At 60.9% G+C, this 15,348-nt stretch overlaps 1 protein-coding gene across 4 annotated transcripts; it reads right to left on the reverse strand.

Moving 5' to 3' along the window:
* Window positions 1–616: 616 nt before the first annotated feature.
* Window positions 617–14,430, reverse strand: MYL3 (myosin light chain 3). Of its 4 annotated transcripts, none has more exons than XM_029077313.1 (7): window positions 14,362–14,430; window positions 5,538–5,565; window positions 3,645–3,794; window positions 3,390–3,563; window positions 2,441–2,518; window positions 1,680–1,724; window positions 617–1,031 (listed from the first exon to the last, which is right to left on the reverse strand). In XM_029077313.1, exons 1-6 carry the CDS (start codon window positions 14,413–14,415, stop codon window positions 1,696–1,698), a joined length of 513 nt encoding a protein of 170 aa, XP_028933146.1. In that variant the 5' UTR covers window positions 14,416–14,430; the 3' UTR covers window positions 617–1,031; window positions 1,680–1,695. The 4 variants fall into 4 exon arrangements, with proteins under 4 accessions (XP_028933146.1, XP_028933145.1, XP_028933144.1 ...); XM_029077312.1 differs by lacking the exon at window positions 14,362–14,430 and adding an exon at window positions 9,484–9,695; XM_029077311.1 differs by lacking the exon at window positions 14,362–14,430 and adding an exon at window positions 9,478–9,695 and having other exon boundaries at window positions 617–914.
* Between the last annotated feature and the right edge of the window lie 918 nt (window positions 14,431–15,348).

Genomic DNA, 15,348 nt, shown 5'->3' on the forward strand with positions numbered 1-15,348 from the left:
CGACGGTCTCCGCCCACAACGAGCTGACAGTCCGGAGCGGGAGATTGACATTAATATAAAGAAATGAAGGAGGGACACGGACATAAAAGCCGTGCGGTGTTGGGAGGGGGGAGAGGAAGTCGCTCGGTACAGCGCTCCGCACATGGCGAGCGCTCAGTAGATACGATCGGATGAACGGATACGAGAAAGGGAGGGCGGCCTAGGATGGAGGCGGGACGTGGGCCGGGGGTCGACGGCGGCGCTTTCAGCCCCCGTGAGACGCCGGCGGGAGCGTGGCTCGGTACGGCGCTCTGCACGTAGTGGGGCGCTCAATAAATACGACCGAATGAACGAGTGGCCCACCCCCCAAACGCGACCCTCTTCCGGAGCGGACCGGCCCCCCCGGCGGCCCGGTGATCCGCGGACCAGTCCCCCCACCGGATTCCGGTTGGGCCGGGAGACCCTGCCCGCCGGGACCCCCGACTCCGAGAGCGAAGCCGCCCCCTCCCCGCCTCGCCCTCCCTTCCATCCTCCACTCCGGCAGCACCTCGGGACGGGGGGCGGGGAGGGGAAGGGCAGACGAGCGCTCAGTACAGTGCTCCGCGCACAGCGAGCGCTGAAGAAATACGACCGGAAATGCGGTTGGATGGACCAGGCCTTTAATGGGGGCAAGAGGGATCCCGGGAGGGGTGGGACGCGAGGAGGGGGAGCCGGAGACGCCCCCCGCCCCTCGGGCAACCCCCTCCGGGAGCCCCCCCCCCGTCCCTCCGTCCCAGGAAGGCCGCCTCCCCGGACCCCGGCCTCCCCCGTCCCCCCGATTTCAGGCGGGCGGAGGAGCTCCGCGGGAAGGGGGGCCGGGCTGGAGGACGAAGACGCGGCCCCCTCCCCGTGGGGTCCAGACACAGGCTGGCGGGCCGGGGGAGGGACTGGACCTCCTAGAAGAGAAGGAAGCGCAGCGTGGGCGCACAGCGTTTGGCCTGGGGAAGTCCGACCCGGATCCCTCCCGCCGGAACGGAAGGCCCCGTTCCCTCGGGCCTGGTCCGGACGGGAATCTACTCGGGAAAAAGAGGGAGAAGCTCTTGATGGAGGGGGTCTCCCCCCCCCCCGCCATCCTCTCCTCTGCCCCCCGTCCCGCCCCACGGGAGCAGCGCGGCCTTGTGGGTAGAGCCCGGAGGTCGGAGGGCCCCGGGTTCTAACGCCGCCTCGGCCGGGCGGCCCAGGGCACGTCGCTTCACCGGCCTCCCTTCCCTCACGCGCCAAACGGGGACGGGGAGCGGGTCCGATCCGACCCGCCCGTTTCCACCCCGGCGCCCAGAAGCGGCGCGGCTCGGCGGAGAGGGGCCGGGCCGGGGAGTCAGAGGTCACGGGTTCGAAGCCCGGCCCCGCCACTCGGCGGCCGGGCGGCCGGGGGCGAGTCGCTTCTCTGGGCCTCGGCGGCCTCATCTGTCAAATGGGGGTGAAGCCCGGGAGCCTCACGGGGGACCACCCGATGACCCCGTGTCTCCCCCGGCGCTTAGATCGGTGCTCGGCGCACAGTGAGCGCCTAACGGATACCGACGTTATCAATAATGATGTTAATAATAATGTCGGTATTTGTTAAGCGCTTACTAGGTGCCGAGCGTTATTAACGGAGAGCCCGACTGTTACCGGGAGAAGGAAGGAGCGGCGCCAGGGCCCGGGCCCCGAGGCCGCCCACTCACCTGGATCCCTCCGGCTTCAGTTGGCCATGATGTATTTGACGAAGGCTGGCGACGAGGGGGGAGAGAGAGGGGGCGGGGGTCAGCGATCCCGACCCCGGGGGGGGCCCCTTTCCGGGGCAAAGCGGGGCGCGGAGCCGCGACTCTCGGGGGTCCGGTCGGGACGGGGGGGGGGGGGGACGGAGGTTGGGGAAGGGACGGGGTCAGAGGGCTCCGGGAGTCGTTTGGCTCACTCGGCTCTAAGCGCCCGGGAGGGCCCGGAAGGACAACGAGCGGACAGGCCGGTCTCTCCGGAGGCGTGGGTTCGATTCCCACCGCTGCCGCTCTGCTCTTAGAAAACGGCCCGGCCTTGGGACTCAGAGGTCACGGGTTCGAATCCCAGCCCCGCCCCTCAGCTGGGTGACCGCGGGGGGACCGGGCCCCGGTGACCTCATCTGTCAAATGGGGATGAGGACCGGGAGCCTCGCGGGGGGACGGCCCGATGACCCGGCCTCTCCCCCGGCGCCCGGAGCGGTGCTCCGCACGGAGCAGGCGCTCCACAAATACCGACATCATTATTATTAATCCCCTCCCACAAGGAGCTTCGAGGCTGGGGCTCCCCCCGATCCTCTTAGACCGCGGGAGCGGGCGGCCAAACCAACGGCGCGGTCCCCACCGCGGCGCTCGGCACAGGGCCCGGCGCCGGCCCTCTAGACCGTACGCTCGCCGGTGGGCGGGGGACCCGCCCGTGGTGGGCACGGCGCCGCGCGGGGAGTGGCGCTCACCTTCGTAGTTGATGTTCCCGTTGGCGTCTTCCTGTCCCGCCATCAGCTTCTCCACTTCCTCCTCCGTCAGCCTCTCCCCTGGCGGGGCGGGGGAGGACAGGGGTCAGTTTGGGGGTCTCCGGGGGGGGGGGGGGCGGAGAGGCCGCGCGGCCTAGCGGGCCGAGCCCCGGCCTGGGAGGCGGACAGGACCGGCCTTCATTCGTTCGTTGCTATCTGTGGGGCGCTCACTGTGCGCTAAGCGCCGGGCGAGTAGAACTCGGCGGTAAAGGGAGACAATCCCCGCCCGCAACGGGCCGGCGGCTTCTAACCCCGGCTACCCCGCCCGCCCGCCGCGTCGCCCCCGTGGCCCGGTGGCAAGCGGCCGGGCTGGGGAGGCAGAGGTCGTGGGTTCTGATCCCGGCTCGGCCACTTGTCGGCTGGGTGACTTTGGGCCGGTCACTTGGCTTCTCCGGGCCTCGGTCACCTCAGCTGTCCAATGGGGACGGAGACCGTGAGCCCCACGGGGGACGACCTGATGCCCGGGCATCCCCCCCCCCCCCGCCCCCGGCGCTTCCGTGGCTCACTGGCAAGAGCCCGGGGTTGGGAGTCGGAGGTCATGGGTTCGAATCTGTGTGACCGTGGGCGAGTCACCTCACTTCTCCGGGCCTCGGTGACCTCATCTGTCGAATGGGGATTAACCGCGAGCCTCACGGGGGACGGCCCGATGACCCCGTTTCTCCCCCGGCGCTCGGATCGGTGCTCCGCGCCCAGTGAGCGCTCAACAAATGCCAACATCATCACTGCTCCGTTTCCTCTCCCCTCCGCCCGACTTGGTTCGGCTCGCGGCCCGCTCTCTCTTTCTCCGTCGCCCGGGCGCGGGGTCGGGCCGGGTGGGAGGTGGGGGGGTGGGGGGGGACAGACTAGACGACCTCTCGAGGGCCGCCCCGACCGGCCGGGGGAGTCGGCTCACCCAGGGTGGCCAGCACGTGCCGGAGCTCGGCGCCCATGACGGTGCCGTTGCCCTCCTTGTCGAAGACGCGCAGCCCCTCCACGAAGTCCTCGTAGGTGCCCGTGTCCTTGCAGGTGGCCACGTGCTGCAGGCGCGGCAGGAAGGCCTCGAAGTCCATCGTCTTCGAGGTCAGCTCTGGGGGGCGGAGGGGGACGTCGTCGTCGCCGCCTCCGGGAAGCCCGCCCCGCGCCCCCGCCCCGGGCCGCCCCTCCTCACCTTCGGCCTTGGGGCGTCCGAGGACCCGGTGGACCTCGGCCTGGGTGGGGTTCTGCCCCAGGGCGCGCATCACGTCCCCGCACTGCCCGTAGCCGATCTTCATCTCGCACTTGGGCGTGCGGTCGAAGAGGGAGAAGGCTTCCTTGAACTCTGCGGGCGCGGGCGGAGCGGGTGGGCGCCCCGCGTCGACCCGCTCTCGCCCACCCGGGGGGGACGCGGGCGTCACGGACGCAGGCGCGCGCTCCCTCGCCCCACGGCCGGGGGGGGGAGCAGCGCGGCTCGGCGCGGAGAGGCCGGGCTCGGGACTCGGAGGCCGCGGGTTCTAATCCCGGCTCCGCGGCCGGGTCATCTGGGGCCGGTCGCGTCACTTAATAATAATAATAATAATAATGTTGGTATTTGTTAAGCGCTTACTGGGTGCACTGTTCTAAGCGCTGGGGGAGATACGGGGTCATCAGGTTGTCCCACGTGGGGCTCACACACTTTTAATCCCCATTTTACAGATGAGGGAAGTGAGGCACGGAGAAGCGAAGTGACTCGCCCACGGTCACCCGGCTGACGAGTGGCAGAGCCGGGAGTCGAACCCGTGACCTCCGACTCCGAAGCCCGGGCTCCTTCCACTGAGCCACGTCGCTCCCGTCCGCCGCGGGGGACAACCTGATTTCTATCCACCCCCGCGCTCGGAACGGTGCTTGGCACATGGTCAGGGCTTAATAAATACCGCCGCTATTATGTCGGACCAAGGACCCGGTTTCTAAGACCGTGAGCCCCACCGGGGGGCAGGGACTGTGTCCAAGTCGATTGGCTCGTATCCACCCGGGCACATAGTAAGCGCTTACAAATACAATTATTAGTATTATTATTATTCCTAATCCCAGCCCCGCCACTCGTCCGCTACGATAATAACAACGTTGGGATTTGTTAAGCGCTTACTCTGTGCAGAGCACTGTTCTAAGCGCCGGGGGAGATACAGAGAAGCAGCGTGGCTCAGTGGAAAGAGCACGGGCTTGGGAGTCAGAGGTCATGAGTTCGAATCCCGCCTCTGCCACTCGGCAGCTGAGGGACTGTGGGCGAGTCACTTCACTTCTCTGGGCCTCAGTTCCCTCATCTGGAAAATGGGGATTAACTGTGAGCCTCACGTGGGACGACCTGACTCCCCTGTATCTCCCCCAGCGCTTAGAACAGTGCTCGGCACCTAGTAAGCGCTTAACAAATACCAACATTATTATTATTATTATTATTATTACAGGGTCATCGGGTTGTCCCCCGTGAGGCTCACGGTCTTCATCCCCATTTTGCAGATGAGGTCACTGAGGCCCAGAGAAGTGAAGCGACTCGCCCACAGTGACACGGCTGCCGAGTGGCGGAGCCGGGATTCGAACCCATGACCTCTGACTCCCAAGCCCGGGTGGCCGGGAAGGGAGGGAGAAGCTTGGGAAGCCCCAGCCGCCGCCGACTGAATCCCAATTTAACCCGAAAGCGCACAGGCGCTGGCACACGTACACGGGGCTCAGTGGCAAGAGCCCGGGCTGGGGAGTCAGCGATCACGGGTGCGAATCCCGCCTCTGCCCCGCGTCAGCTGTGTGACCGTGGGCGGGTCGCCTCCCCTCTCTGGGCCTCAGTGACCTCATCTGTCAAATGGGGATCGTGAGCCTCACGGGGGACCACCCGATGACCCCGGATCTCCCCCGGCGCTTAGAACGGTGCTCTGCACGTAGGAAGCGCTTAACCAATACCGATAATTATCATCATTACGCACGCACGCGGCCTGCACACGGACGTCGACGTTTCCGCCCCGAGGAAGCGTGGAGCCGGGGTCAGCGGCGGGCTGGGCGGGGGTCAGCCGGGTCGGACCCCCGCCGGGGAAGGGGACGGACGCGGACACGGACCCACCTTCTATCTGGTCGGGGGTGAACTCGATCTGAAAGAGAACCCAGAGAGGCGTCTCTGAAACAGCCGCTCAAAATCAAATAAATAAATGGTAGTATTTGTGAAGCGCTTACTATGTGCAAAGCACTGTTCTAAGCGCTGGGGGATACAAGGTGATCAGGTGGTCCCACGTGGGGCTCACAGTTTTCTTCCCCATTTTACAGATGAGGTAACTGAGGCATAGAGAAGTGAAGTGACTTGCCCAAAGCCACACGGCTGGCAAGTGGCGGAGCCGGGATTCGAACCCATGACCTCCGACTCCCCAGCCCGGGCTCTTTCCACTGTACCACGCTGCTTCTCTACTGACAGGGGAAGTGGCGAGCTGTGCTGGACGCCCACCGGGTGCAGGGCGCTGTGCTGGACGCCCACAATCTGCGGAGTGTGCTTTCATTCATTCGGTCATTCACTCGGTCGTATTTATCGCGCGCTTCCTCAGGGCAGAGGACCGTACTAAGCGCTTCGATAGTACGATTCAGTGGCAGAGAGGGACCATCCCTGCCCACAAAGGGCTCACAGGGTAGAAGGGGGGAGACGGATATCAAAACAAGTAAACAGGCACAGACATAAATAGAATTATAGATATATATACACGTCGAAACAATAATAATAATGTTGGTATTTAAGCGCTTACTCTGTGCCGAGCACCGTTCTAAGCGCTGGGGGAGATACAGGGTCATCAGGTGGTCCCCCGTGGGGCTCCCAGTCTTCATCCCCATTTTCCAGATGAGGTCACTGAGGCCCAGAGAAGCAAAGTGACTCGCCCAAAGTCACCCAGCTGACAAGCGGCAGAGCCGGGATTTGAACCCATGACCTCCGACTCCCCAGCCTGGCCTCTTTCCACTGAGCCACGCTGCTTCTCATGGCATTTCTTAAGCGCTGAGGTACACCCCACCATATTTGTCCATTCCAAGCGCTTAGTCCAGTGCTCTGCACATAATAAGCGCTCAATAAATACTATTGAATGAACCAAATTGCACACAGTCCCTGTCCCCCGTGGGGCTCACAGTCTGCACCCCCATTTTCCAGAGGTGGTCACTGAGGCCCAGAGAAGTGAAGTGACCGGCCCAAGGTCACACAGCAGGCAAGTGGCGGGGGCCGGATTAGAATCCAGGACCTTCGGGCTCATAGGCCCGAGCTCTATCCATCAGGCCACGCTGCTGGAGGAATAAAAATACTTCATTCAAATATGAAAGAGAGAAAGAGAGAGAGAAGAGAGAGAGAGAGAGAGAAAGAAAGAAAGAGAGAAAGAAAGAGAGAAAGAAAGAGAGAAAGAGAGAGAGAAAGAGAGAGAGAAAGAGAGAGAGAAAGAGAGAGAGAAAGAGAGAGAGAAAGAGAGAGAGAAAGAGAGAGAGAAAGAGAGAGAGAAAGAGAGAGAGAAAGAGAGAGAGAAAGAGAGAAAGAAAGAGAGAAAGAAAGAGAGAAAGAAAGAAAGAAAGAAAGAAAGAAAGAAAGAAGAAAGAAAGAAAGAAAGAAAGAAAGAAAGAAAGAAAGAAAGAAAGAAAGAAAGAAAGAAAGAAAGAGAGAAAGAGAGAAAAAGAAAGAGAGAAAAAGAAAGAGAGGAAGGAAGGAAGGAAGGAAGGAAGGAAGGAAGGAAGGAAGGAAGGAAGGAAGGAAGGAAGGAAGGAAGGAAGGAAGGAAGGAAGGGAGGAAGGAAGGGAGGAAGGAAGGGAGGAAGGGAGGAAGAAGGATGAACGAATGAATGAACGAATGAATGAATGAACGAATGAATGAATGAGTAGGCCATTCTGGTTGGCACATGGAGGGGGAAGATGGGCGGCAGATGGGCCAGACCCCGTTCTCCCCTTCCCCCTCGCCTCTTTGAAGCTATTTTCGTGTATGTGGGGGCCGGGGGCGGGGGGTAGTCTGCGGGAATCCCGCCACAATCCCCCCGAAAATGGCGCAGGCCCCCACGGCGCCCAGAAAACGTGCAGGCCGCACGGCGGGAAACGCCTCTGCGCCTGCGCGGCGCTCCGGGGACTGGGGCGTGTGCGCACGCGCGGCTCGGATGACACACGCGCGCGCCCCGCGGGGGGAACGGGGACAAGGAGGTGTGCGCATGCGCGAGACCCCCCTCAATGTGCGCATGCGCGGCTTTGGAGCCCCCGCGCCCACCCTCCCGCCCCCGCCGGGAGGCGTTTATGTGCGCATGCGCGGCGGGTCTATGGCAATAATGATGATGATAATAATGATCAGGGAATTTGTTAAGCGCCTACTATGCTCTGTAAGCACTGTTCTACGCGCTGAGCCCTGTTCTAAGCGCTGGCACTGTTCCCTGTAATAATAATAATAATGATGATGGTATTTGTTAAGTGCTATGTGCCAAGCATTGTGCTAAGCGCTGGCACTCTTCTCTGTAATAATAATAATAATAATGATGATGATGGTACTTGTTAAGCGCTGACTATGTGCCAAGCACTGTTCTAAACGCTGAGCCCTGTTCTAAGCGCTGGCACTGTTCTCTAGAATAATAATAATAGTAATGATGATGGTATTTGTTAAGCGCTGACTATGTACCAAGCACTGTTCTAAGCACTGAGCAGCGTGGCTCAGTGGAAAGAGCCCGGGCTGGGGAGTCAGAGGTCATGGGTTCAAATCACAGCTCAGCCACTTGTCAGCTGTGTGACTCTGTGAAGTCACTTCACTTCTCTGGGCCTCAGTTACCCCATCTGTAAAATGGGGATTAAGGCCGTGAGCCCCACGTGGGACAACCTGATCACCTTGTATCCTCCCCAGCGCTTAGAACAGTGCTTTGCACATAGTAAGTGCTTAACAAATGCCATTATCATCATCACTGAGCAGTGTACTAAGCACTGGCACTATTCTCTATAGTGATAATAATAATAATGGTATTTACTAAGTGCTTACTGTGTGCCAAGCCTTGTTCATTCATTCATTCAATAGTATTTATTGAGCACTTACTATGTGCAGAGCACTGTACTAAGCGCTTGGAATGGACGATTCGGCAACAAAGACAATCCCTGCCCAATGACAGGCTCACAGTCTAATCGGGGGAGACAGACGGCAGAGCAAAACAGAACAAAACAACACAGGGTCATCAAGACAAATAGAATCAAGGAGATAGACACCTCATTAATAAAATAAATAGGGTAATAAATGATATATGCAAATGAACACAGTGCTGAGGGGAGGGGGAGGGGGAAGAGCAGAGGGCGGGAGGGCAGGGGGAGCAGAGGGAAAGGGGGGCTCTACGTGCTGGGTAATAATGTTGGTATTTCCTGAGCGCTTACCATGTGCAGAGCACTGTACTAAGCGCTTGGGAGAGTACAATAGAGAAGCAGCATGGCTTAGTAACAAGAGCACGGGCTCGGGAGTCAGAGGACGTGGGTTCTAATCCCCGTTCCTCCACCTGTCCGCTGCGTGACCGTGGGCAAGTCACTTCACTCCTCTGGGCCTCGGCGCCCTCATCTGGAAAATGGGGTTGAAGACTGGGAGCCCCACGCGGGACGACCCGATGACTTTGGATTCATTCATTCAGTAGTATTTATTGAGCGCTCGCTACGTGCAGAGCACTGGATTAAGCGCTTGGAATGGACAAGTCGGCAACAGATAGAGACCATCCCTGCCCGACGACGGGCTCCCGGTCTAATCGGGGGAGACGGACGGACAAAAACAAGACAACGTCATCACGATCAAGAGAACCAAGATGTCCCCCAGCGCTCAGAACGGCCCCTGGCACATCGTAAGCGCTTAACGGACCCCGTCATCCTCACGATCGCTATTTACAGTCCGAGAGAATTAGCGGACGCTTTGCCTGCCCGTGACGGGCATCCCGCCGCCCTCCCCTCTGGGTGGTTCTGCCCATCGTCCAACCCCTCCGTCCTCGTGCCGTAGCGTGGACGACCTCCCGTCCCCAGCCGAGGCCCGGCCTCTCCACCGGACCTACTTTGACCTTGGACGGGTCGAACTCCGCCTCCTTGGGGGCTTCGGGCTCGGGGGCCGGGGCCGGGGCGGGGGCCGCGGCGGCCTTGGGGGCGGCCTTGGGGTCCTCTTTCTTAGGGTCCGGCTTCTTGGGGGGCATGGCGGCGAGCGAGAGGTCGGGGAGGGAAACCCGTCGGGGCGTCTCGGGGCCCGGGGTCGGCGAGGAGGACGGGGGGCCGGGGGCCGGCCACCTGCCCTATATCCCTCCGGTCACCCCCCGCGGCCGGGGTCACGTGCTGGGCCTCACAGTAGAAGATGCCTATAAAAGGACAGGATCGGCCCGGCTATTTTGGAGCGGACGGATCCTGGCATTTTGGATCCACTGGAGGTGGAGGGGTGAGGGCTGTCCAGGACCGGACAAGAGTCAAGTGTCCCTGGCACGTGCGCGCGGGCGGTCTGTGTGTGTGTGTGGGGCCCAGGTTCCCGTCACCCGCGTCTGCTCATTCTGTCGTCCTCTCCCAAACGCTCAGTACAGTGCCCCGCACACGGTAGACACCGCCCAACGACTAGATCCGACCGAATGAATAAACCGCTGGGTTAGGCCCACCTGTTTCCCAAATGCCTTCGCTCTGCACACAGTGAGCGCTCGATAAATTCAAGTGAATGAGTGAAAAGAAATCAATGACAGTCAAGCAGACGCTGATAGTAACCAGCAGCCTTATGGAATGGCTAGTACATCTTTTCCCAGAGCCCTCCGCTTCCTCCCCGTTTTCCCCGCCTCGCCTCGGAAAGCCCCTCGTTTATTCTTAGAACGAGAAGAGGCTTGAAGGGGAGAGACATCGTCTATTAATAGTCTCCCCGCCCCGCACCCCACCCCGAGCTGGTTAAAGTGATTTTCCCTGGGGAAATTGGTTCCGGCTAGGGAAACCGGGAGAACAAGTCAGATGGTCCGGATGCTGTCCCGTGCTGCGCGACCTTCCGGAGGTTACCGTCCCTCTCTGGGCCTCTACTGCTCCATTTGAAAAGGGGGATGCAGGAGACGGGGGGGGATGTCCATTTCGAGGTGGGGTGAGCCCCCAGCCCTCCCCCTCACCAAGCCCCTGTTTAAAGAGGCGGCTGACTGATCCTCAAGTGGAAGGGGAGGCTTTTCCAGGTCCGGTCCCCAGCCTGCAGCGCTTAGTACAGCGCTCGGCACGCGGTAAGCGCTCCACGGATACAATCGCCTGACTCGACCGGCCGTTTCGGTCTGAGGCCCAGGGTCTCCGGGAGTGCGAAAGCCACTTCCGGGGCCCCTGAACGAATCGGGAGGTCCGGGAGAGCCAGGACTACTCTAATTGTGATATCTGTTGAGCGCTTATTACGTGCCAAGCTCTGTACTGAGCGCTGGGATGGATAGAAGATCATCGGGTCCCACACGGGGCTCACAGTCCGAGCGGGAGGGAGAACAGGGATCGAATCCCCGTTTCGCAGAGGAGCGGCCGGCCCGAGGTCACACAGCAGACAGGCGGCGGTGTCGGGATTAGAACTCAGGTTCTCTTGACTCCCAGGCCCGGACCTTTCCACTAGGCTTCCCTCGAGGCCAGGGCCGCGCCCCTTTCCCCCTCCTTCCCTCTCCTCGGGACCCTCCAAGGGTCACCCATCCTCCTCCGCATGGGACAGAAACCCCTCGCCGTCGGCCTGGAATAATAACGGTGGCGTTTCTTAAGCGCTCACTCTGTGCCGAGCGCTCTTCTAAGCCCCGGGGGAGATACCGGGGAAGCGGGTTGACCCCCGTGGGGCTCCCAGTCTTCGTCCCCATTTTCCCGATGAGGTCACTGAGGCCCAGAGAGGTCAGGCAGCAGCCAAGCGGCCCAGCCGGGATGAGAACCCGCGACCTCAGCCGCCCAAGCCCGCTTCGATCGGCTGGCCCCCTCGCCCCCCGCCTCTGCTCTCCCTCTAACGCCGACCTACTCGCCGGGTCTCCTTCTCGTCTATTTCAGAGCCTGGGGGGGACGGGGGGGGGGGGTGTCTGGGCGAGGTTGGGGGGGCACGGGGGGGCTTCCCCGGAGCAGAAGCAGCAGCGGGCCGGGCTCTCCCCGTCACCCCAAGCGCGCACATTTGGCTTCCACGTCCGGCCGCTTGACGCCGTATGTGCCCTTCCTCCCGGAGGGTGCGGACCCTCTATAAAGCCCCTTTGATAACCCCCTCCGGCATATGGTGTCCCACGTCCCCTCCCCTGGGGTCCCCGGCAGGAGAGGCCATACGCCACCCCCCCGGCCCGCCGCGGGAGGGTGAGGGAGGCGCTTAACGAGTACCGGAACTCTCATGGTTATTATTCGGTGCCCTGCGAACAGTAAGCGCTCAGTAAGTAGGATCGATCGACTAACACACCTCACCGCCTCCCATCTGGGACCTCGTCACCCCTCTGGACCGTGAACCCGCTGTGGGCAGGGGTGGTCTCTCTCTGTTGCCGTTACTTTCCAAGCGCTCGGGCCAGCGCTCTGCCCACAGTAGGCGCTCAATAAATAATAATGCCGGCATCTGTTAAGCGCTCGCTACGTGCAGAGCACTGTCCCGAGCGCTGAGGTGGATACAGGGTAATCGAGTCGTCCCACGTGAGGCTCCCGGTTAATCCCCATTTTACAGATGAGGGAACTGAGGCCCAGAGAAGTGAAGTGACTCGCCCACGGTCACCCGGCTGACAAGCGGCGGAGCCGGGATTGGAACCCATGACCTCTGACTCCCAAGCTCGGGCTCTTTCCACTGAGCCACGCGGCTTCCCGAAATCCGATTGAATGAATGAATGGATGGTCTGCCCGCCCGGCGGGAGGTCGTGGTGGGAAGGGGGTCCATTCTCTGTGCCTCAGTTCCCTCATCTGTAAAATGGGGATTAACTGTGAGCCTCACGTGGGACGACCTGATGACCCCGTATCTACCCCAGCGCTCAGAACGGTGCTCGGCACATAGTAAGCGCTTAACAAGTACCAACATTATTATCCGGCCACTCGTATAATAACAATAATGATGATGACGGCATTTGTTCAGCGCTTATTATAACGATAATAATGTTGGTATTTGTTAAGCGCTTCCTACGTGCCGAGCACCGTTCTAAGCGCCGGGGGAGACAGAGGGGAATCGGGTCGTCCCACGTGGGGCTCACGGTCTTGATCCCCATTTTACAGATGAGGTCTCTGAGGCCCAGAGAAGTGAAGTGACTCGCCCACGGTCACCCAGCCGACAAGTGGCAGAGCCGGGATTCGAACTCATGACCGCCGACTGCAAAGCCCTTGCTCTTTCCACTGAGCCAGGCTGCTTCACTGAGCCGCGCCGAGCACCGTTTTAAGCGCCGAGAGAGATACGAGGTCGGCAGGTCGGCCCCCGTGGGGCTCACGGTCTTCATCCCCATTTGACGGATGAGGTCACCGAGGCACAGAGAAGTGAAGTGCCTGGCCCAAAGTCACACAGCCGATAAGTGCGGGGATTAGAACCCACGACCCCTGACTCCCAGGCCCGGGCTCTTTCCGCTAAGCCAGGCTGCTTTATTGATTAATATTAGTGTCCGTCTCCCCCTCTAGACTGTCAGCGCGTTGCGGGCAGGGAATGTATTGTTCTACTGTCCTCTCCCAGACAAAAGTGCTCAGTAAATACCACCGACTGACTCCCTTTACTCGACCCCCCTTTCAGCCCCAGACCACTTATGTCCACATCACTAATTAATCGATTTATATCGCTATCTGTCCCCTCCTAGAGCCTCTAAGCCCGCTGGGGGCAGCGAATGTTTATTTACTGTCCGACTGTCCCCTCCCAGGCGCTTAGTACAGAGCTCTGTACCCCGTAAACGCTCAATAAATACCATTTAATGACCGACTGACTCCCTTCATTCGTCCCCGGTCCCAGCCCCGCAGCACTCTCATTTATTATTATTATTTATAGAGAAGCAGCGCGGCTCAGTGGAAAGAGCCCGGGCTTGGGAGTCAGAGGTCGTGGGTTCGAATCCCTGCTCCGCCACTTGGCAGCTGGGTGACCGCGGGCGAGCCACTCCCCTTCTCTGCGCCCCAGCGACCTCGTCTGAGAAGCAGCGTGGCTCAGTGGAAAGAGCATGGGCTTTGGAGGCAGGGCTCATGAGTTCGAATCCCAGCTCTGCCACTCCGTCGGCTGTGTGACCGTGGGCGAGTCACTTCACTTCTCTGTGCCTCAGTTCCCTCCTCTGTAAAATGGGGATGAAGACTGTGAGCCCCACGTGGGACGACCCGATTCCCCTGTGTCTACCCCGGCGCTTAGAACGGTGCTCGGCACATAGTAAGCGCTTAACGGATACCAACATCATTATTATAATTAAAATGGGGAGCCTCACGAGGGACAGCCTGATGAGCCCGTATCTCCCCCAGCGCTTCGAACGGCGCTCGGCACACAGGAAGCGCTTAACAAACGCCAACGTTATTGTTATCGATTTACGTTAACATCTGCCTTCCCCTCCAGCCCGTCAGCTGCTCGGGGGCAGGGAACGGGTCCGTCGAATGTTCTGAGCGTCCTCTCGGGGCGCTCAGTCCAGCGTTCTGCACCCTGGAAGAGCTCAATAAATAGGATTGAATGAACGAAAGAGTCTGAGACGGGCGGGCCCTCCCCCGAAGGGGGCGGAAGGGTGGTCCCGGGAGCAGGGGGATGGCCGCGTTGACCCCGGAGGTCCTCCCCCTCCCCGCGGCCCCCCGCCCGGGGACCGGGATGGAGCCCGGCGGTTTGCGGCCGGGGGCTCCCAGGAGCAGCGTCGAGCATCCGCCGTCGCCGCCGTCTTGGGTTGGCAGGGCCGGACGCGGCTTTGAAATCGGACCGTGGAATTGCGGTTGCTGGCGGGGGGCCGGGGCTCCGCCTCTCCCTCGCCTCCCACCCCCCCAGGAATGAGGGACGGACCCCACCCCCCGAACCCCCTCACCGCAGGGGCTCCGCGCCGGGAGGAAGGGGCCGGGCCGGGGACGACAGGAGACATCTGCTCGCGGAGCTGCCAGCGGGGCACAGACCGACGGCGTGGACTGAGCGCTTCACTGTGCGCGGAACCCTGTAATAATAACAATCATGTCGGTATTTGTTAAGCGCTTACTCTGCGCCGAGCGCTGTTCTAAGCGCTGGGGGAGATCCAGGGTCATCAGGTGGTCCCACGCGAGGCTCCCGGTCAATCCCCATTTTACAGACGAGGTCACTGAGGCCCAGAGAAGTGAAGTGACTGGCCCCCGGTCACCCAGCTGCCAAGTGGCGGAGCCGACGTTCGAACCCCCGACCTCTGACTCCCAAGCCTGTACTGAGCGCTTCGGAGGGGAAAGCGGGGCCTAGTGGGTAGAGCCCCGGCCCGGGGGTCGGAAGGACCTGGGTTCTCGTCCCGGCTCCGCCGCTCGCCTGCTGCGTGACCTCGGGCGAGCCGCTTCACTTCTCTGGGCCTCCGTAACCCTCGTCTGGAAAACGGGGACGAAGACCGTGAGCCCCACGTCACCCCCACCTGATCAGCTCGTATCTCCCCCAGCGCTTACAACCGGGCTCGACACATAGTGAGCACTTGACGGATGCCATCGTTATGATTAGGATTACAATATAATAACACACGTCATTACGATATAGCTATACATATGTAGCTACGATTATATTACAATATAATAACGATAACCGTGGTTGATAGATGTATTCCCGGCCCACAGTGAGCTCGCTGTCTAGCGGAAAGTCGGGGAGGGCTCTCTGGAGGGGTGGGGCCAGTGAAGTCTAAGGGGAAAAGATAAAGCGCTTAGTACAGTGCTTTGTAGGTGCTTAACAAGTACCATCATTCGGTATCTGAGCCCGGACGCCCGAGTCCGAATCCCGCCTTCGACGGGCCGGGTGTCCCCGGGGCAAGCGACTTGGCGTCTCTGGGCCTCGGAATAACGAAGAGGCCGGT

Source organism: Ornithorhynchus anatinus, chromosome 13, assembly GCF_004115215.2.
Source record: "Ornithorhynchus anatinus isolate Pmale09 chromosome 13, mOrnAna1.pri.v4, whole genome shotgun sequence".
NCBI lineage: Eukaryota > Metazoa > Chordata > Mammalia > Monotremata > Ornithorhynchidae > Ornithorhynchus > Ornithorhynchus anatinus.